At 38.5% G+C, this 23,834-nt stretch overlaps 1 protein-coding gene across 1 annotated transcript in view; it reads right to left on the bottom strand.

Annotated features, from left to right (window-relative positions):
• LOC122800843 overlaps window positions 1-23,834 on the bottom strand; it is a 1,417,490-nt gene that overhangs the window by 398,398 nt on the left and 995,258 nt on the right. Inside the window, exon 19 of the mRNA XM_044070157.1 lies at window positions 14,878-14,942. Within this exon, the coding sequence (XP_043926092.1) occupies window positions 14,878-14,942 (65 nt within the window). The remainder of the gene's footprint in view (window positions 1-14,877; window positions 14,943-23,834) is intronic.

Here is a 23,834-nt window from a genome sequence, read left to right as displayed (position 1 = left end):
AGAAAGTGAGCCAGAATTTAAAAGACCTGTCCTCAGTTAAGTGATTTACTTTGGTCTAAGCCTGCTTTATAGGTAGGCCTAACACTGGAGTAAGTTACTCAGACTGAGAGTAAATCTTTTGGAATTTGGCCCACTGCATGATTTTGGGTTTGTTCCTTAAAGTGAAAGTAATCAAATGATATGATAATTTCCTATTCAGAGTTCTAATTTTTTTTAGAAATGGCTGTTAAGAATGTAGCTATTCATTGTGGTTTGCAAGAAAATGAAAACAGTTTCTGAATCTTTGTAAAACTTATAATATCTTGAAGCATCTACTTAGCTTTTGTTGCAGAAACACTGCCTATGAAGGAAAGCAATACGGCTCCATTTCTATTCTTTGCTAAGCAGTTATCTGAGTTGTATCACATGTGAACTCAATAAAAATAAAAAAAGGAAGAGTTATGTATTGTCTGACATTTCATCCATTTAGTAGTACTGATTATTTCATAGCATTTGTATGAATGATACAACAGAACGTGTAAAACAGACTTGACAGCCTGCACAGGCAGGCAAAAAAATGTTCACACAAAGAGACGACTATTGATAGTGGAAACATTTATATGGAATTAAGTGACATTAGAAATAAATTTTAAAAAGTTCACATTAAAAGAAAACAATATGGATTAATGACATAGTGCTATAATGATATAGGGCTAGAATCAAAACAATTTTCCCTAGAGACAAGGTGCTGTGCTAAATACAAAGAAATTCACCACACATTTACAATCTCAAAATAAAATTTTACAGTAGCAAAATGTCAGTACAGAATCATACAGTCGTAATGTTGCCAATAGTGGTGCACATGAGATTCTGATCACAGTGGTTGTACATAAAGCACTTGGTATAAAAGGACAAAAACCTGACTGTGACACAAGTGATGCAGGTTCCATTAGTGTTTAGGCACCTCCTGAAGCAGGCCAATAAAGATGGGAATGGATAGTCGCTGCTTGTACACCTGTCTTTCCTGGAGGAAGGGAGGGAGGGAGTGAGGGCGGAAGGTGGTTTTGGCTCATCACTTGAATGACCACTAGAGGGTGAAATTGGCATTGCAGCCATGGAATATGACCCTAAAAGCATGCATTGCCTTGTACATATGAATACAGCTGACTATCTGTGTGAAGAAATTCACTCTGTAGCATCCACTACAGGAAACGTAGGCCAGCACACAGGACCAGCAAACTGCCCCGCTCCCCACCATCCAACTTGCATTGCTAGGAATGAATGGTCCACTTGAGCTACCTGGTCAGGAATTAATGGGTTGAAGGAATAATGCCTTTACCCAGGGATGGCTGGCTCTTGCTGCTTATCAGGGGAATATTGTCACAGCAGCAGGCATCATGGACTCAAGCACAGAAGGTGTCTGTGGGGCACTAAACTGTACCTTAACATAGTTTCTGATGAGGAAATACCTGAAAGACACACAAAAAAAGAGAGAGACAGGGATGGTACAGATAGTAATTAAAATGTGTGTCTGTGTGCACGTGTGTGTGTGTGTGTGTGTGTGTGTGTGTGTGTGTGTGTGTGTGTGTGTGTGTGTGTGTGTGTGTGTGTGTGTGTGTGTGTGTGTGTGTGCATACTACACATGGTGGCACATGGCTTACAGGGAAAATGCAATAACCTAGCAACCAGGATATACCTGATACTGGATGTACTAGCATCTAGAACACTGGTATCTTGAACACAACAGTGCAATATGGCTGACACTATAAATGTGTCCTACACTACTACCTGCAATAACCTAAGGAAAATAAAGACAACTTACCATCATGTCTGATGAGACTAGGAACCATATAAAGTTAACATCAACATTAGCCAAGGGTCATACTGTCATGGAAACCTTCGATGAGACAGCATGGTTTTTCAGAGTGCTTGGTCTCTTTGACTGTAACTACATGACTAAACTGGCCTCCAGGACTGATAGACTTTCAGAAACGTACATTAGCCATAATGGATGGCATCTGCCAGTCTGTGTATCAAGAAGGAAAGTAATAATGCCTGTAACTGACTAATGTCCTGGAAGTGTGCTCAACGCAGCCAGCTATTGAATACATGGCATATACAATCATTATGCAGATCGCAATATACCATTTTGTCACTTATTTAGTGAGTAGATAGTGATTTAAATGGATTAGAAGAAGTTTTAGGCAGCAAGCAAATTAACTGCAATTACAATTGCAATATATAAGAATTTAACCTTCCTTCCATGATTATTGACTCAATCCAGAACAAGATGAGTTGAAGAACTGTATGCTGAGTTACAGAGACAGACAACACAAATTCAACATATGTTTGGTTTTCTGAAATCTTGTTTCAGTTGTCTGGCCACATCTAAGTGTCCTCCAATAAATATTCACAAAAAAACTGCCATGCTAGACAGTATGATTGCAGCAAAGCAGTATGGATTCCCCTGTCTTGGAAGTAAAAATCCTATCACAACATCGCCAGGCACCAAAAATCATACAAACTAGAACATAGTGGCACAACGAAGATAGACTTGACAAAGACTATGGGATGGAGCATGATGACTATATGGCAGGTCAGCAGGCTCAGTATGCCCAACTGACACAGCAACATCTTGTAGAAAACTATGTATATTTCTGGCACAGCGGCATGGATGTAGTCCATCCAAGTATGCCAGTGGTGACCCTTGTTTGGAAATAATTTCAGGGTGCCTGAAGGAGTGGGTGGGATAAGGTAAATCAGTCATTCACCAGTTATTCCACATGGATGGAGGCTGTGGGACTTCTTCTTACATGCACAACCACTGGTGGAGGTCACAGGCTGCACAAGTACAGCTTCTGCTTTTCCTTAGAGGGGGACAGACTGATAGCCAGTGCCCAGGATGCAAAAACATGAGCTATGCACATTTATTTATTTATTTATTTATTTATTTATTTATTTATGTATTTATTTATTTATTTATTTATTTTGCTGGGGTAAACTTTCTTGGACACTCTAGGTGATAGAGCCCTCTTTCCCCAATATATATATATATATATATATATATATATATATATATATGTGGTTTTCAACCCAAATCATACACACAAAAGCTGCTGTTAGTAGCGCAACTGACTCCCATTCTGGCCAGCTGCTACAGTACAATGGTTGCCAGTTAACCAGCCCTTATGTTAATTTGATCACATAGCTCCCACCCACTCCTCTATTATTTTCTCGTTAGAAAGCACTCCCTTTAAACTATTTAAATACTTTTGCCCTTCCGCTGCATCCCACAGACATAGAATTGAGTACCCACAGTTAATTACTGATAGACACAATTACCCTCCCACAACATTTCCTGACCACTGATCTCCCTTACTACTGTACTTAAGCTAATTTTACATTATGTGTTCTCAGCCATTACTGTTTTGCATATATTTTATAACTATATGCTTTGGTAATTCTATTAGCTGTTATAGGGGCAATTAATAACCCCCCCCAAAATGTTACTTGCCACCTTCACATCCCGGACTATATTAAACTCATTTCTTAGTCAGCCAACTAGCATTTTATTTTCTGTGGCAGGGAAGTTACGCTGCCTCATGTTTGTCAATAACCTAGTTGTTGCACATAGCGGACTGGATCCATTTGCAAGAGATGGACCTATTTATTGAAACTGGAGGCTAGTGTCTGTCCCACCCACCATCAGTAAACAGCATTGCATCACCACTACATTACCACAGCATAACATTAATCCTACATCGACTGGGATAGTAACAGAATCTTCTTCTATGCCTTGTAGGTATCCTAGGTAACATTCTACCTCATCTCAGCCATGGAACATAAACATTAATGCCTCACCAATATCTGCATCCATACCTGTTGCTGTTGGGAGTCACCTCTACTGGAAACCTGTATTCTTAAGGTCCCATAAGCCTACAGCACCTCCCAAAAATGTCTTATTCATTTGTGACTGCATTGTAAGACATACAGACAAAACACTCACCAGGCTGGTAAAGGACAGAGTGACAGCTACCTCACTGGTGCAAAGAACAGGGATGTCATGAGAACCCTTAGCCCCTCTGTACAGCCCCAGACACAGTTATACCCTTGTAGCAGAACATGTGGGAGTTAGTATTCATACATACTAAACCTTGAGAGAGATCCAAAGATACATTGCTGAGCTCTCTGCTTATGTCTTCAAAGAGGGCAAGACCCTGGCATTGACCAGCATTTTTACCAGTTACTCCCATATACCATAATGGGTCAGGGATATGAAATCTGATTATATTCTGTTCAGTACCTCAGCAATGACCCTGTGAGCAGAGATGACAGGAGCAATCAAGTTAAAGAATGAGAACACCTTCTCCATAAGTTAGTATGGGGGATTAACACATTTCACTGATAGGTACTGACAGGTGAAGAAGTCAGGAACTGTAGCAAGCTCAGTGACAAATTGTCTCAGGTTGGAGAAGTCCATCAGTGTCAATGCAGAATGACTTCCACGTGGCCACGGAAAGATGTGGGCAAACTAATTGATGACTTGCAGGGAGAGAATAGGATCATTATCCAGGGGTGGGGAGAAGCTAATTCTCAATTATGGATAATCTTAAGTGATACTGTGACATAGTGTGAGCCTTTTGAACATAGTCTTTATTTTGGGAATGACGTTTAAAAACTAATGGTGGCACTGAGTCCTTTTCTATAGATGAGGTTGTGGCAACAATTACAACAGATAAGCAGTCCCACTGTGTCAAGACTTAAAAAGTTGGTGAGGTCCATTCAGAAATTCTGAAGATGCTGGATATTGTTATGTCATGGTTAATGTGCCTTTGGGATGATGTGACAAGCTCAGTATCACCTTTGTCCTGACACACTAGGATGATGGTCCTCATTCCTAAAAATAGGATATGTGAATATATTCCAGTTATAAAGGGATCATGCTTCTCATACACCTGGGAATAACTACATCAGACTCTGATCTGCCACTGAATAGTTGAAAAGACCTTTGTCTTTGCAGTGAAACTGGCATGAGGGCTAGGTAATGGAGGTCACCGTGAGAAGTTTCATGTGTCTTCTTTTTGTGACCAAGGAATACCCCAATGCAGTCCAGAAGTTTTTGTGGGAAGTACTACCACAGTGTTTAAGTCCCTGGACTCTGTCTGTGACATGCCATATAGCCTCTGTACTTGACAGATAAAGGTTTTGTCTGCATCATCAGCTTAAAGCAACTGCATTCAGAGTGGGCATGGGACTCTTCTAAGAGGATTTTGTTGTGTATCATCATGTTCATGATTTTCATGGATAAGCTATCAAGCACAGGTAATAATTGAAAATTATACAGTTTGTGGGCAAAAGGCCTGCATTTTTGTTTATGGATTATCACAACTTACTCCTGAATGTGAAGTGGATGCCATTAAGAGCCAAACATCTCTGAGTGGAAGTGTAACTTCACTTCTTCTTGGTTTATTCCTCCTGGGAGTGGGTCTGTTCTTGGGATCAAGACACAATTGGTGACATAGGAAAAATTGACTGCAGGGTATAGGTTCATATGCTCATTGGTACTTACTAGGCTATATGTCTGTGAGGATCTTTTGAAGTCTAGCCTTATATTCTAATGGTAGATTTTAGCCATGAGATTTCACTTGAAATAGCCCAGAGATTGTCAGAACATAGTTATGACAGGACATTCACTTAATGCCCATATCCATGAGGGATATGAGTGTTAAACCAGGGGTGAATTTGTAGTTTCTCATCCATTCATCCAAATTACTTTTGAACAGAGTATGAAAACTACTTCTCTTTATGTAGAGTAGAAGATGGTTCCATAGAAATGGCATGTTCTGTGATACTTATCTATTCTTCAAAAATGTTCAGTTCATGTTGCAAAAGAGATTCCGATCCCTTGCCATTGACCTTCCAGATTTGTAATAGGTCTGACAGGACAGGGTTTGCTAAAGATCTATATGAAGGCAGAGATTGTCTTTTAATAGCTGGATGATACTGAGAAGAAGGGTAAAGCGTTGAGATGGTCTGCATAGTTTTTGTGAGTTAAGCCCTCGATTTTCTTTGTTTAATGTGAAAGCACTTTGGCTGCTCTGGTTGTGACAAGTGTTTGAATAGTTACACACCAAATAGGGCATTAAATTCAATGATCTGTCGATGAGAGCCAAGTATAGTGGAAAGATTGCATCACTAAACCTGGAAGACATAAATTTTATATATAAGCTATGCAATGAAAAAGACTTCCCTGCAATAGTCAATACATGGTGACCAAAGGACTGTTTGTTGCCAATGCAGGTTTCCAGATCCCTGGCAATGGGGTCAACTTTCAGGGGTGTGCTGTCAGTTTGATAATTACAAGGAAAGTTATCCTTGCTGAAGAATATAGTTATACATTTTTTTTGACATTTTAGCTTTAGTCCATAGTTCTGACACCAGCTATTTATTTGGGGCGAGGCCCTCTTGCAGAATTTTAGTATTTGCTGGGAGTTTATGATTGCACAAAATTTTCACTCATCTGCAAACTTGGTCAGGCATAAACCCTTAACATTTCCTTTGATTTCAGAGAAGTAAATGCCAAAGAGTAGCACCTCAGTGACTGAACTCTTAGGTATACTAATATTGACAGGGGGTTTAGAGGAGGTAGATCCACCCACCTTAATTTTCCTGTGTGCTATTTGAGTCAAGTTGCTATGCAATGAGTTACATAGGGTCTTGTAGTTAGCTGAGAGTTTATTTACAATACTTGAGAGTGAATGCCTTTATGAGGACTAGATATGCAGTGCATACTGATTTGCCCCATCCATTATTTTAGCAACTTTCTCAAATAAACCAACCAGGTTAGGTAGTCAGGATCTGCCCATGACAATTTGAACTCGATTGGGTCAAGAGTTTGAAGGTTACCCATGATCTTATTTATTAATTCCATAATTACCATTTCTATTGCCTTAGAGATAAGATTGATCAGACTTATGGGTCTATCATTGCCCAGATCCACTGATACCCCATTTTGTGCAAAGAGATAACTTTTGCTGTCCTCTGTTATCTGGCACAACATCTGTTTGCAGGCTGATACTGAATAATCTCTGGAGGGGTCTGACAATTCATGTTTGAGAGTGACCACTAGGCAGCCTGGTTTGGTATTCAGCCCCAAAGAAGTATTTTTGGCCTCGGATAGCACCTTGAAAACTTGGCATTGGAAGATTTGATGCAGGTATATGATCTGGGAAGACAAGGAAGGGATAGGTAGGGTGAAGTTTGAACTAAATTTGTCTACTACTAGATTGGCTATATCATCTGAGTTCATAGGTTCATAGACTAGTACTAAGCTAACTGCCCTTGCGAGCCATTTTAAGCCTAGCCAATTAACCCCTGTGAGACTCAAACCCTGCACCTTGTGTTTGTAAGGCAAACACCTTAACCATTAGGCCACCCTCCCAACCCAGCCCAGTCTTACTTGTATTATCTCTGTGTAGTGTTGGGAATTTGTTTTTTAGATTATTAATATAGTTAAAGAAGGTTTTGTGGTTATCCTTCAACTGGGTGGCTGTTTTTACCTCATATCAAGTTTTGAGAGATTTGATCAGGGTCTGAAGTCCCATGTTAAGTTTAGTGAGAGCATTATTTGCATCTTGAGAATTACATTATTTTGGATGCAATTATTTTTTATGTTACTATACAAATTATTTATATTAGAGATCTACCATTGGTGGTTATTTTTAAATTTGGAATTGCATTTACATCTGAGGGGGACAGATTCATCTATACAGATATTTACATGTGCACAGAATTTGTCAGTAAAGCATTTGACAAAACCATGAGATCATCCAAAAAGGAAGGTGCTTTTGAATTTAGAGTAGTCATCATTCAATTTTAGTAGATTAGCACTGGAATAATCTTCTGGCTTCAGTCAAAAGATGAATGTGACTGGTATGCAGTCTGATGTGGCCAGGGAGAAAGTTACAGCTGGTATTGAGCAAAGCTGTCCTATATTAGTCCAGAAATTTATAACCCCTGGTTGGGACACAGACTAACTGGTCTAGTGAGCTTTTATTGATGAAGTCCAGAAATATCTGTACATATACTTTGAGAATGTATAATATTCCCGGTTAATGGAGGGGTAGTTGAAGTCTCAGGAAGAACAGTAATTTGGTTGATGCATATTAGTTAGGTAAGAGGTATGGGCTGAGGGAGACATTGAGAGTCTCCTATAGTTAACCATAATATAATAAGGGGCTTTATTCATAGTAAGTTTGATATGGAAGAGTTCCAGGTCATTATCATAGGATCATAGATGATTACTAGGCTATCGACCTGCAGGTCATTCTAAGCCTGGCCGTTTCAACCCAATGTAATACGGTAGAGGTACTAATCAATAACCAAGATTGCATTTAGTGATGACTAGCCATGTCCAGGAGGGTTGTGTGTGCTATCCCTGGTAAGAATTTACCATGCCCCAGCCACTTATCCAAATTCCTTTTGAACAGTGTCATAGACATGCTCTGCTTCACCTGAATTACTAGCCTGTTCCAAAGAGGTAGCAGTCATTGGGAGATAAATCTGCCCCTCCATCATGTCCTATTTATGTCACAGGCTATATTTAAGTCCCTAGAATGCGTATCCCTAGACCCATTTGATTTACGGATATGCAGTAAGTTCATTAGGTTATCTTACCTAACAGGTCCAAAGGTGAATATTTTTTTAAGGAATATGAAAACACCACTGATTTAGTGCGTTCATCTAATGAAGTAGCCCAGAACATGTGGTAGGTATTCAAATGCTGCAGTGATGCAGTGCTCTCATTGGTTTTGAACCAGGTCTTTGGGATGATGCATATACCAATGTTTTCCAAGGTAAGGAGAGCTTGTAGGAAGTGAAGTATTTTATTAAGGCTCCTAGTGTTGAGCAGTAATACTTTTCTGGATTCTGCTTTATTATGTTGGAAGTTTTAGAAGACTGAAGTTGGATAAAAAAGGAACAATGGGGTTGGACATTGGACAAGGATTTAGCCAATACATGAAAGCCTTAGAGGGACAGGTGTAGGCCATTCCTGGCAAAGCAGTTAGGTTTGTCTAAAATCTCCTTCCAGGCTAATAAGTATTGTATCCCCTTTGAATGACACCACAAGCTAAGCCATTTGTTTAAATTAATAATCTTTTACTTGTATTGCAGCATCCTTTTTGGTAATGATAGAATCCTGCTCAAAGCTAGGTTCATATCTGCCTCAGAACCATATTCTGAGAGCTCCATCAAACCTCTCTTTGTATAGTCCAGGGAAGTATATCTCAATTCATTTACACCCACATGCACTATGATTGCATTATAGGTGCATTTGTGGTTCAAGGTTTTGAATGTGGTGAATCCTAGCACCTGATGCACAGCTGATGGTGGCCCTCTTCTTGCACAACCTGAGGAGAGGTGCATTGGTATGTCTTACTATGGAGTCATTTTGACTAGGGGATTGGAATGTGTGTAGAGGTTTGCCTTATAAGCTTTAGAGGTGAGTCAGTGTAATTTTTAATGTACATCTCATGGTGAGTGCTGCCTGTGTTGTGTATTTGTGAAATTGCCTGGTGGACTTGCTTATTAGGTAACATCCTGGAGGCCTTTGGGGGTATAGGCAAGTTACTTTTAAGAGTCTCAGCATATGTAGGACTATGTGTTTGGTATGAGCTGTGTATGATTGGTATAGTGTGATATTATCTGATATATTATATCCTTCTAGGGCCTGAATAAAATAAAAAAACAGAGTTATATTTATAGGGCTGGCACCATTTAGGTCAGTAAAGTACAGTTAGCATAAAAGTCAAAGCAGGCAGAGTTACAGAGAAAATCCCTGGGAAATGTTTGGCAACCAACACATGTTCATTAGCAGAAAGAGTTCTCTGTAACACTGTCCAGAGTTGTGACTGGGTTATAGGATCTTCTTCTTTTGGATTTTTCCCGATTAGGGTCGCCACAGCGGATCACCTGTCTGCTCATAATTGGCAATAGAGTTTTACTGTGTCGAGTTGCCAGCTCGGCACCCAACCTTCCACGGAAGTAACTGGGTTACAGGATAATTCAGTAAAAGATTACTGGTATATATGGTCTGCCTGAATGTCAGTTAAATTGTAGATTTGGTACTGCACATAATTCCACTATGACTATAGGGGTTGTTTTAAGACACAAGCTGATAAACTAGAGTGCTGTATGACTAGAAGATAGGGAACCATGCATTGTGATGTGATGGATTTTATCAGGTAAAATGGAGGCAATTAGTGGAGTACCTTCAGGAGGGTGGTTATGGATCATGTGCTCATCACAGTGTGGTAATTTTAGTCTTATCTGAAGGAATCAAGAAAATGAGTATCCACTTCACAGATAATAAAAAGAGTGGGTAAACACCTCAGTAATGTCAAGGTTTTGAATTTCAGTTTCAAGTGTGGAAAAATACTTGTTTAGATACTAAATATTTGTTTACTTCATCAGCAAAGGATGGAGGAATGCACTGCAAAACTGGAAGTACATGGGATGAAACTGAAAACAGACAAGACATTTATCATGGAAGTGAATGGGAGGAAATCAGAAGAAGCTGGAAACTGTGATAAAAGGAAAAATATGAACAGGTTAACAACATCAAGTATCTTGGAGGGGTGCAGAGAAGGGAAGTCTGAATGAGGAGGCCAAAACTATAATTAGAAGAACTTTACCAAATGCCAAAGAGATAGAGTGCCATGGGTAGTGTGTGAAGAAAGTATGCCAAAGAAGCTGAAAAGTAAGGTGTACAAAACAGTGATATGAACAGTACTAGTGTATGGCACAAAAACCTTGTTTGTTAAAACAGAGCAGTTAAGGGAGCTTGGAGTGATGGAGATGAAGCGCTTGAGATGGGTGGTAGGCTGTACACTGTTAGAGAGATAAAGAAATGACAATATCAGACCAGAAGCCCAAGTAGTTTCATTTATTTATTTATTTATTTATTGCATTCTCCTCATTCTCCATCTCCTCCCTATCATCCAATACCCCCTCACCCACCCCCATAGTCTCTACATCTACACCCTACTCCCCACCCACTTATTCCACTACCCCCTCTTCTACACAAATTCTATCCTCATCAACACCACCCCATAATTCCACCCCCCCTGACTGCATTCTCTTCTCTTTAAATCCCATACCTACATCTACTATTAAGAAACTCCTTCAGAAATTGAAACCATGTACCAATGCTCCTGACAATATCCCTTCTTACTTTCTTAGTATAGCTGCTGAAAGTCTTGCCTACCCCATTAGCATCTTAATTAACCGCTCCCTACAAGAAGGCACAGTTCCCCAAATTTGGAAACAAGTCTTTATTATACCATTACACAAAGGTGGTAACAATAATAACATTACTAATTTCCGTCCCATAGCCATCCTGTCCCCCATTTCAAAAATCCTTGAAAAATGTGTGCAACTTCAACTCCTTCCTCACCTCCTAGACAACAATCTTATAACTCCCACACAGCACAGTTTCAGACCTAATCATAGCACCATGACTGCCCTTCTCTCCTTCCTTGAAATCGTAAATAAAGCCCGCGACTCTGGACAAATTGTTTCCACCTTACTCCTTGATCTTTCCAAAGCCTTCGATACTATCTCACACAGCCTGCTCTTAACTAAACTCTCCAAACTCTACCTATCCTCCTCCTCTTTGAACTGGTTCTCTAGCTATCTATCTAACAGAAATCAAGCTGTAAAATGGAAAAAAGCCACTTCCTCTTTCCTTAGTACCCCTACCGGAGTTCCACAAGGCTCCATACTGGGTCCTCTGCTCTTCAATATCTTTATTAACGACTTCCACAAATCAATCCCTTTCTCTAGCATCATCCAATATGCAGATGATTCTACTATCATCCGCTCTGCCTCTTCTATCACTACACTACAAAAACTTACTCAAGATGCCTTCTCTTCCACAGAGCAATGGATGCTAAGCAATCATCTAGCTCTCAATGCTACCAAGACCAAACTAATGTTATTTACTCCCTCCAAAGTCACTCCTCCCAACATGAACTCATTCTTAATTACTAGTCAAAACAACTCACCTCTTGAAATAGTGTCAGAGACCAAACTACTTGGGGTCCACATCGACAACCAACTTAAATTTAACTCCCACCTACAAAAAAACATCCAAAAAACACATCAAAAACTTGGCATGCTGTACAGACAAAATGCCTACCTCACATCTGCCACTAAAATCACTCTCTCTACTTCCTTCCTTATCCCCTCCCTTCTCTATGGCGCCCCACTACTAACTAATATTCAGTCCTTGTTAAAAAAACAGCTTACCTCCTGCTATAACAAAATTGCAAAATTTGCCACCAGCCATAAGTCTTCCACTCACCACTGTCTCTCCCTCCATAAACTAAAATGGCTAGAACTTCCCAATCAACTAACTTACACTCAACTAACTCTAGCCCATAAGCTTATTCTAAACCCCTCCAACTGTCCCTCCCTTTCCTCTGCCTTTAAAATGCACCTACCTAACAGAGTTCTAAGGTCAAATAATCAAAATCTACTAGAAGTGCACAAACCTACTCATCCCCCAGGCAAAAGCCTTCTGTCCTTCAGCCTCGCTTGCCTCTGGAACTCCCTACCACCAAACATCCGCACTAACTCTAATCACTCTACCTTCAAGAAGTCTCTTTTCTTACACCTAGCATCACAGTGGGAATGCTCTTGCACCCACCCCACATACCCAACTCTACTTAATGTCCTTTAATATCATAACCTACTTTATTTAGCTACTATGTTTGTTCTGTAATCTGTATTTATGTTTTGCATTTTTCTTTTGCTAGCATGTTTTTTTTTTACTTTTATTCTGCCTACATTGTATTAATAACTTTCTGTACCTAGATTGTTACTGTCAAATGTTAATGTACATTTATTTTTTGGAGCTTTTCTCCCCGGGACTCCATTGAAAACGGGTTCTTTAAGGCCCAATGGACTATCCTGGTAAACCAACTGCAATAAATAAATAAATAAATAAATAAATAAATAAATAAATAAATGTGTGCACATATATATTATTTAATGGCTTTTTTCATAGGAAAAGTAAAGAAAAAAGTTATCCAGTAGAATTAAGGAACATGTTACTGTAATAAACTAAGATTTTAAAAATACAATATTTAAACATTCTTTTCTTCAGTCTTTTAAGTTTTCTTTTTTGTGTTAGATGTTATAAGAGACGACATTAGAAGTGAAAATTACAAATTATTGTAAATGAATGAACTTCTATGGCAAACTAAACTAGATCGCCATTACTCTGCCTGGTTGAATGAAACTATGATAATTAAGTATTTACTTAAATCATAATAAAATGTAAATTGTTTTTGACTGTTTTGTTGAAAATTAGAAGTATATAAGGGATACATAAATGAGAGACTTGCAGTAACGTATTGTTATCAATGTTTAATATTTGTTAGTTGTGAGGATATAACATAGACAATTTGCTTTCAGGGCATTTTGCCATCAGGGAAAATGCCATCATGGATATGTCATGATTCTTAAAATACAGGTGCAACAGTTTAAAATGATGCAGGATACAACAGTTTAAGAAGGACTAAGAAAAATTGGCACGATGGACATAAACATGGGAGCTAAGGTTTAATTCTGTCAAATACAAAGGACTGTACTTGGACCACAATAACCTTGGTGTGAAATACCCATTAGGGGCATTGGAATGAATGATGGCTTGCTTGGAAAACGACATGGGTTTTATCACACCTGAACTGAATTATCAAGATGACAGCGGTAAGGTTCATGGTAGCAGCAAATAAAATGCTGTGATATAACCTTAAGCTGGGGGGGGCACTTCAGAAACTAAATGTGACAGTTGCTTTGTACTTGTCTTGGACAGGAAACAGCTTGAGCACTGTGTGCAGTTTTGAGGAAAACTGTAAGAAAAACATCAAGCTGCAAGGAGTCCTAAGGATAAAGATGAGTTAAATGAAAAGGAAAAGGTATGACAGGAGGTTATAAGAATATGCATATTCTAAGAAGTTATTAGTAGGGACTAAGACTGAAACTTCATAATATGAGATAACGATTATGTTCATCATATAACATTTGAGGTAACACATCTACCTCACAGCAATATATGGGGTTCAGTCCTGCTCTTAAATCACTGTCTGTGTGGTGTTTTACATATTTCCTCTGTGGCTGTGTAGGTTTACTTTGATTACTCTAGTTCACCCCACCTTAAAATAGCAAACAAAGGAAAAAAGGTATGCTGGTTGGCTTACTGCACTAAACGTCCCCCTTATATATGTGGCATTTTCCCCTTGTCCTTGAAGCCTGTTTCACAGCTGAAAAGAATCAAAGTAGAACCGATTCCCTTAACTGTAAAATAAATAAAATAAAAATAACTAAGCCAGGAAGAATGTGTGTGAGTACGGTGGGGAGGGGATTTTTGACATTGTGAGCCTCCTACTCCTTGGATCTGCAGATGTGCATCGTAAGAGTGTAGTCTGGGTGCAATGGAAGAGTTCATCATTGGCCAGGTGTTGGAAGAGAAACTAGGAAGGTAGGGGTAGAGAAAAGGTAGAATGATTAGTACTCCAAACTGAGTTCTTATGACATCAAGCAAAAAAGGTAATGCAATATAAATTGTTTTCTGAATTGGATAGAAATATTGTACTTAATCAATTTATAAAGGTCTTCATCATTAAATAATGTTCAGTATATATTATATAAGATCCTTTTATATTTCAGTGAATTAAAAACTGAAACATACAAAATTCAGGGATGTTCTTCATATATCATTTAAAGAAATACTGTAAACAATTAAGAAAATGTTACAATACTTTAGATGCATTCAAACACAGGTCTGTCTGCTGCCTAATTAGACTGAGGTCAGAAAATATGTTTAATACTAACCTTAATGTAATATTTTGATTGTAGGCAAATGCCATCGGTTGTATCATTTTTAGAATAGATGTAAGCTGCAAGAAAAAAATCAAAATGTTGCCCCAGTTATGTGACATTAGTTAATATTTAGCAAAGTAAAAAGTAAGATTTATGACAGTATGTGCAGGAAAAAAAATCAAAAATGACTTCAGTATCTATTAGCCACATTCAGATAAACTACATAACAGAAAAAAAAATCCTGCAAAATCAAATTCTGTGTACTGTCACTATATTCTACATGTCATAAAAATATTCTTTGTTGGCACATATCCGCAAAGATTTATCATTAATGTCATCATGTGACATTCAATAATGTGTATACCAAATGAGCAGCAAAATCTTTCAAAACAGATTGCACCTAGAAATGTGCAAAACAGCAAGTAGAACAGGTCCACTTTTAAATCTCAAAATACTGAAATATTGAATTTCAGTATCTTGAGGTGAGACTCTGCTACAGCAAAAAAATTAAAAAAATGAGTGTCACTATACTGAAAGTTCATAATACCAAATTTTCAGTATGCGATGCTGTTTTTTAATACACCCTACACAACACAAATAAAAACACAAACATGACATTCCTCCCTATACCATAAGAAACCAGCACAACACACACACACCAACAAAACCCAAGTAATCTATGTATAAGCAGGGTGGAAAGCCCTCCTGCATCCCCCACCCCCAGTACATATATATATATATATATATATATATATATATATATATATATATAGTTCGAGGCCGCACTACCAGGAATACCACAAAAAAAATTGCTATGCACCCTGCACTTACATTGCACGCTGTCTATCATATACCTGCGAGAAACTAACACACTACAAACTGACCGCCATGTCTAAATCCCAGAACATACTTTACCTCATACCTACCTATGACACATATCCTGAGAGCTTGATCATGTCTGTCTTCATATAGTCCATAGAGGTACATCTCAGGTCATTGATGCCCACATGGACTATGACTGAGTCATACCAATACTTAGAGGTAAGTGACCTGACTGCTTGCATGGGCTGGTGAATCCTGGCCCTTGACAGGCCACTAACTGCAACCTTCCCCTTATCCAGCATGGTAAGAGGGACAATGGAGTCTCCTAATACCAGAATATTGGGATGTGGAGTGCTTCAACTTATGTGCTTGGTAACTGAGGCACAATGAAATGTGGCTTTATTTGTTGTGATGGGGCTAGACCATGGCTTTCCGATAATAAAGAACAGCAGGGAGATAAGTTGAAGCCATCTAATAGGTATGACAACAAATCCAAGGTAATGCTATCTTTATAGTAACAATTTGTATGGGATATGTGCTATTATTAAGCAAAACTGGAAGATGCTAAAAGTGACAATCACTTGAAGGATATTTTAGATGAGAAACCTACATTTACCTTCAAGCAAAGTAATAATATAAAAGACATGTCATGCATAGAACCTAGTTTAAAAAATAAGAAGGCTAACAGTGTTTCCTCTGCACACATGAGAACAGGGACTTTTCCCTGTAGGCATTGCATAGCATGTTCAAATGTGAATGATTTAAATTATTTTATACATCCTGTTACAAACAAATAATACACATTTGAGTTTTATGCAGATTGCCATATAGAGAATGTGATTTACTTGGCATGCTGTAGGTCATGTCCAAGTTTTTATGTTGGAAAAACTAATTGTAAGTTAAAAACAAGAATACTGCACCATTTGTCATCTATTAGACAGAAGGATAAACATAATGCATTGTACCAGCATGTTTCTAGCTTTCTAAATCATACTTTTGTTTTTATGATTCTGCATGTTGCACAGATGAAAAAAAAAATGGGGGGGTATTGTCAATGATACAGAGTATGCAGAGTTAAGATGGATCATACAGCTGGCTGTTGACAGCCCACCTGGGTTAAATAGTTCTGTACCTTTAAAACCAGTCTTAAGTAAAGGGTGGGTCAAGTATAGAAAGTAATTGGTTACTTTTAGAAATGTTTTAATATTTAAAGACTGTCATGGTTATGTGAAGTTTGTCTGACGAAGGGTTTTTTAACCTGAAAACATTTACATTTTATAATAAAAGATTACGGCCAGTTTGGAGTCTGTGGAGTTTCTCAAGGCTGCACCTCAAAGGGTTTTGAGGTTTGGGCAAATTATATGTGTGCACCTGTGCATATGTGACTCTATGTGTGTGGTTCTTTGTGGGTGTGGTGAGAAATGTGTGTGTCAGTCACTGACAACCTATTTATTGCTTTTTGCATCTGTATGTGAGAGTCTAACCTTCAATGTCAACATGTAAATACATCACTCACATTCTGTATTTGTCTGTTTGAAAATTTAGTGGTTGTCAGTGTACATAAGCCAATTGTTACATTGCCTCACGATACCCATGTCACTAAGCTGGATGCAGAGAGAGCAGGAAAGTGCCCATCCATGGTTGCAGATCTTAATGTCTACTTCAAAGGAATAGGAGTGGATGGTGTTTGTAACCAGATGAGGGAAGTGTGCTTACATAGTGTGATATACAGCTAATATAACCAGTGATGATGTCCAGTACCAAGATCAGATACTGTATGAGCAGCAATAGTTCTGGGTACTATAATAAGGTAACTAGCACAGTAAATGCTCACAGTATAATGAAAATAAGTAATGTTTTCAGATCTCTGTGTCTGTACAGTGCACTGGCACATTCAGCTGCTCAATGCAAATGTGCTGCATTTATAATAGGATTAGAAATACAGAAAACTGACTGTGCCCTCTGGCCAATACAATGACTACAATTAGAGCTCTTATGTGTGCTTTCCAAATCAGATAGATCAGGCAAACACCTACTACCACTAGATGAGTAATCCCACTCCTTCTAATCTAAAAGCACAGTAAATGAGTGTCCGGAGTGAAATGCTACCGCAAACAAAGATACAGCAGTATACTTTAAACAACTTATAAAAGTCTTATTATTCAATAAAAGTATTTTACTTTGTAGAAATGAGCCAAGAACCACTCAATTGTACAGAATTTATAAAGGAATTAAAAACAAGACAAGCTCATTAATAAACCCTCCAGCCAATAAAATAATACATGCAAGAATCTGTAGTATGTTTCTCCAGCATACACAGACCAGGCTACTACCCACAGCCACTAGATGGAAAATCCACTGACCTCTTGATATGAAAACATAAAAAAGTGCTTGCTAGATAGTAAAAATATACTACTTTATCCAACAGGTATTTAGATGATGAATTCAGAGCAAATAAATCCGCAGAACAGACAATGAGAGGCAAAATGTACTTTTTCAAAATAAGCATAAGGAAAGGCAAACAAGTTACTCAAGATATTAACAGCAGTGTAGAAGGAGAGGAGGTTAAAAAGTTCAATTTACAATAAGGTTGTGGGAAAAATAGCTAGAAGGGGGTCAGTAACAGTGCAGACTTAGAGTCACATCAGAAAAGACAAAGACCTGGGCATTTTCTATGTATTAAGTATCTTCAATATGTATATATATATATATATATATATATATATATATATATATATATATTTTTTTTTATTTTTTGTGTTTCTGAAAAGTCGATCATCTGACAGCCCTATATATATATATATATATATGTGTGTGTGTGTGTGTGTTTGTATATATTTATATATACATATATACACGTGTGTGTGTATGTGTGTGTGTGTGTGTGTGTGTGTGTGTGTGTGTATGTGTGTGTGTGTGTGTGTGTGTGTGTGCGTGTGTGTGTGTGTGTGTGTCAGAGGAAATGATAGAATGGAGCTGAACTATAGTCCAGAATGCCCTGCAGAACAGTCCAACTGAATTCAGTCCTGGTTCTAAAAATGCATTCAGTTTGTAATATTTAGTAAATTTGTGAATAGAGGACATGGTAGCTAATTAAGAATGGATCTACAATTTTGTAACATGCTTCAGATGTAGCAACTCTATTAGCAGAGTGAGCTTTTACATTCCCTGAACGATTTTTGCCATGGGAAGAATAGCAGAACTAAAAGAACATACACAACTGTAAGGTTAGTTTCAATTAAATGCAGCTTGTCAGAAATATTTATGTAATTTTCTTTGTATAGGCCTAGAAAAGAAGACATATTAAAGCATATGTATACATTTAACACACAATTACATAGAAAGGATTCTTTCAGTAACCTCCAGTCAAGCAAACTGATAAGACTAATATGCGACAACAAAATGTGCAGTAAATTAAGTACAAACAGGTTTGAAGACTAAGGTTAAAGAAACATGTAAAACCTGTAGGAAATTTACAGGGTTTTGGATTTATTAGCTGAGGTACTTCAGACAAAGAAGTAAGTTAATTAGTTCAGACTGATAGGTAGAAAGTCAATGAAGCACAGTCCACAGAAGTCTGGTACAGACACTGAGAGTTAGAGCAGAAATCAGGTCAAATATCCAGCATTCCATGGTATTAATTAAATCATTCAGGACGAAAGAAATAATTCAGAGTATAATGAGTGCTGAAGCTATAGACATTATAACTCAGGCTATTTCAGTTTATCAGCATTGTTTTTTTGTCATCTACCTCCACTGTACATAACAAAACATTCTTAACCGAACTACAGTGTATGCATACTGTTATTCTGAAAGGTACATGAAGATTTGGCACATTAAGTAAAGACTGGCACCTCCTCAACACAGTTCTATGTAATTAAATGATAAAGACTTGCATTACAGCATCATTCTAGTTTCTTCTAGTTACTTCCAGTATATTTCAGTATTTCTACATTCATATAATAGCAAGCAATCATTATTTTGTGTTTTTTTGAGGGTGACAACTGCAGTTAAAGTAAGTTCTAAAACCCCATGCAAGTTCTGAAAATATACAGTTGCCCAGCATGTCTATATTATAGAAATGCACTGTTCCGTCAGAACATTACATCAAAAAATCTATAAAGTCTAAAACCTTCAGACTCATCAAGGTACAAATGTAAAGGACATTATCCAGTTAACAGCAGTGGCTTCAAAGCAGGCAAACCTTCAAGTTTCCAGTGTGATATTACAGATCCAAAGAAATCCTTAAAAGAGGAAGTTTGAAAAAGCTGTAAGACACCAGGTCACCTTCTCAACACAACTTCAAGTTTCCTTATGTGAGCATTTAATTTTATTACAATGCATTGTCTACCTAAATCAGACAGTAAATCCCAGAAAAGTTTAAAACTTCAATAAATGTAAATTATATAAAGATCTCAAACAATACTTCTACATTAAAATTACCAGAAAATGTGTGGTTTAAATTTAAAAGTTGGGTAAATCAGTCAAAAACTGTGTTCCAGAAATATTCATTTAAATTTCAATGTTATTAGTTCAGTAATGTTAAATCATTCTAGATGAAGCAAAAGAGTTAAAACAAAGAAGTACACTGTAATGAATGAGGTAAGGGACATACTTTCTCATAATTCACAGCAGGATTCAGCTTCTAATGTTAGTATGGTTTAAGACTTAAATAACATGCAAGTTGTAAATAATTCTAGTTTACAATTTTGAGAAACAGTGTAAACACTGCAGCACATGTAATTCAAAATACAGAGTCATGGGAATGCAAATATACATGTGAACAGTCAGTGTATGTCACATGCAGATTTCCAGATAAAACACAAAACAAACATTGGGAATGCCTCAAGTTCATGTTATTTCAAATACAGATGTTCAGAATGCAATACATTCTAGTTTATTGTTTTCATAAGACAGTTCAAATGTTGCACTGAAGACAGGGTGAAGCAAGCAAACTACACTTTATATTCAAAAGCTCTTAGTGCTACCCTGCAAACACCTATCATTTAAAAATGGACATATCTCTGAAACTGTTGCTCCCCAGCACTTAATAAATATAAGTAATGCTTTCAGCTTTTTGTGAAGTGGGTCTCGTGAATACTTACTTCTTGGGTTCTATTTGTGAACCAATTGGTTATGCAGCACATTACATAGGTGTTTATGCCCAATTCCATAAATTTGTTTGCAATGCCTGAATGGGGTTTAGTGTCAAATGCCTTAACCAAGCTGAGGTACGCAGTATGCACCATTTTACCCTCATCCATTGCCTTGGTGACCTCCTCATAGAGATCCATCAGGCTTAGTAGGCATGAGCTTCCCTTAACAAAACCAAACAGTGTTGGGTTTAGTGTCTCACGTTTCCTATGTCTCTGTTAATTATTTCCATGATACTAGTCAGACTAATGGATCTATTGTTTCCGGGATCTGTTGATGGTCCACCCTTAGGAAGAGGGATGACCATTGCAGTTCTCCATTTTCATTGCAAAAAGCCTGTTCTGAGACTATAGTTAACTAGTGACTCCAGTGGCCCTGTTGGATTATATCTTAGGCTATTCAGAAGGTATCCAAGGATATTATCTGGTCTCATTGAGGCTGTGTTCTTGGCCTTAGTGAGTACAGCCAGGACCTGCTCCCTATTTATAGCTGGAGGGGTTATATTTGAAGTTATTTCCGAGGGTGGCTGGGGGTTAAAATTGGAGATGAATTTGTCATCCAGGTTTCACCATAAATCCAACATATTAGTCATAGGAGACTCCATTGTGAGACACACAGATGTGCCTCTCACCAGGCTGGATAAGGAGAAAGTCATGGTTAATTGTCTGTCGAGTGCCAGAATCCTCCATATCATACATGCACGCAAGACTCTCAACAACAGGTACTATTATGACTCTGTCATAGTCCATGATTGCATGAATGACTTGAGACATACCTCTCTGGACTACATGAAGAGAGACGTGATTGAGCTCATTGATTATGTGTCCCAAGCAGGTATGTCCCTAGCCTTAAGCAGCATCCTGCTGTAACGTAGAATGATGCCTCAATGCAAACAGAAAATGATTGACTTTAACAATTGGCTTAGTTTCTGGTGTCATTCCAGGGGGATCCACTACCTGAAAGCCTGGGAATATATGATCGACAAACCATGATGCTTTGCCAAAGATTGCCTGTATCTGTCTCACCTGGGCTTCAGACTTCTGGCAAAGGCTTTTGCCTCTCCTATAGTGCCTTTTTTAGGAAAAGTGATGAGGTTAAAACTACCAACATAAAACAATTCAACAAAACACAAATGAAAGGTAATGCTGTTAAATGCTAGGAGTCTAAACATGAAACTGCACTCATTGCAAGCATTCCTAACCCTAGAAAATGCTGACATCTGTGCAGTTACAGAAACATGGTTCAAAGCTGTGGAGATCACCCTGCCCCTACCTGGTCACTCATCCTGTCATACATTCAGACCCCAAACTGTGGGCAGTAAAGGCAAAGGTGGTAGAGTTTCAATATACATTAAAGATATACACACCTCCAGGCTGGCCAAACAGTATGATGCACAGGAGATACTCCAGGTGCAGTTAACCTTTGACAAGACCCCTATTCAAATCATAGCTAGCTACCAGCCCCCAAATCTGACTCAAGATGCCCAGTCCACCTATTTGGTCCTGCTGGAATAGATAAAGATTCAACCCTTTATCCTGACCCTGGGTGACTTTAACTTCCCAAACATAGACTGGAAGAACTACTCATGCCAGAACACAAATGCTCAGGGATTCCTTGGTGTTTTCAATGCAAATGCCTTGGAGCAGTTAGTCAATACATCCACAAGGGCCCTCGGGGTGATAATATCTTGGACTTGGTATTAACTAACATGAGTAACCACTGCAGCATCCCTATAGTATCATCCTCCTTGGTAGGATCCGACCACAAAGTGGTCACTTTTAAAGTCACCATCTCCCCCAACAACCTCCCTATAACTAGGATCAGACATAAACACATCTCCAAAGCTGATTACAGACTCCTGAGGAATGGTATAAACAGCTTCACAGCCCCCCCCCCCCACCCCTGTAGGAACTGGCACCAATATCCAAAACTACACCAAAGCACTATATGAGCATTTATATAGATGCATAGAATCTGGAATACCTGACGGGACTAAACCATCCGCCACAAGGAAGAGTAAATCTGTCTGGTGGACATCTGCAATAAATAAACTATATAACAGAAGGAAAAAATTGCTGTTGAAGACCAAGAAGGAGTAGGTGCCTAATTGGAAGCAATGTCTCCTTAGCCTGAACACTAAGAGCACTAATGAAATCCTCTGATGAAAACTTCAAGTCCAGATTGGCCACATCTACTAGAGACAATCATAAGGCCTTCTTCAAATATGTCCACATCCTCAAAGGAAGCACCCAGATCTGTTCAGAACTGGTGTTCAAGGACATCACATATACAAATGCCATAGATATAGAAAAATTGCTGGCTGACAGATTCAGTGAAAACTTTACCCCTCTGCCCCATCAGTAAATCAGGACATCCCCAGTACCTGCCCCCTTCCCCTTATATCTAGGGAACAGGTCATCACTGCTCTCCCAAAGGCAAAAAATACAGCCTCCATGGGATCCAATAACATTCCAGACTGCATCCTACGTGAATTCAGGTAGGAAATTGCAGCACCATTATGCACCCTAGTCAACCAAAGCCTGAGTACTGGCTTCATCCCCACTGATTGGAGGACTGTCACTGTCATCCCTTTACATAAATGTGGAGTGTCCACTGATCTGGGAAATTATAGACTCATCGGCCTAATTAGCCTGATCTGCAAGGCCATGGAATGGATTGTCATGGACCTCATTAACAAGGACATTACAAGGACATTAGCAACCTCCAAACACTTGATCCCACACAGTTTGGCTTTGTCAAGGGGAGGTCACGTCTCCTAAATTTGGTCGACTTTTTTGACCCATGGATGCTGGTGCACACTGCCTACCTTGACCTGGCCAAAGCCTTTGACACTATTCTCCACTCTGGCATAATAGATAAACTCTCTCAACTAGGCATCAATCCATATGTTTCCAGATGGGTAGCAAACAGGTTCACTGATAGAACCCATGTAATCAAAATATGGAAAGCCACCTCAAGCAGTAAACCTGTAA

The sequence above is a fragment of the Protopterus annectens genome, chromosome 4.part1 (genome assembly GCF_019279795.1).
Source record: "Protopterus annectens isolate FY-2018-M chromosome 4.part1, PAN1.0, whole genome shotgun sequence".
Classification (NCBI taxonomy): domain Eukaryota; kingdom Metazoa; phylum Chordata; order Ceratodontiformes; family Protopteridae; genus Protopterus; species Protopterus annectens.
Note: the sequence above shows the minus strand (reverse complement) of the source record. Positions and strands in the feature narration are given on the sequence as shown.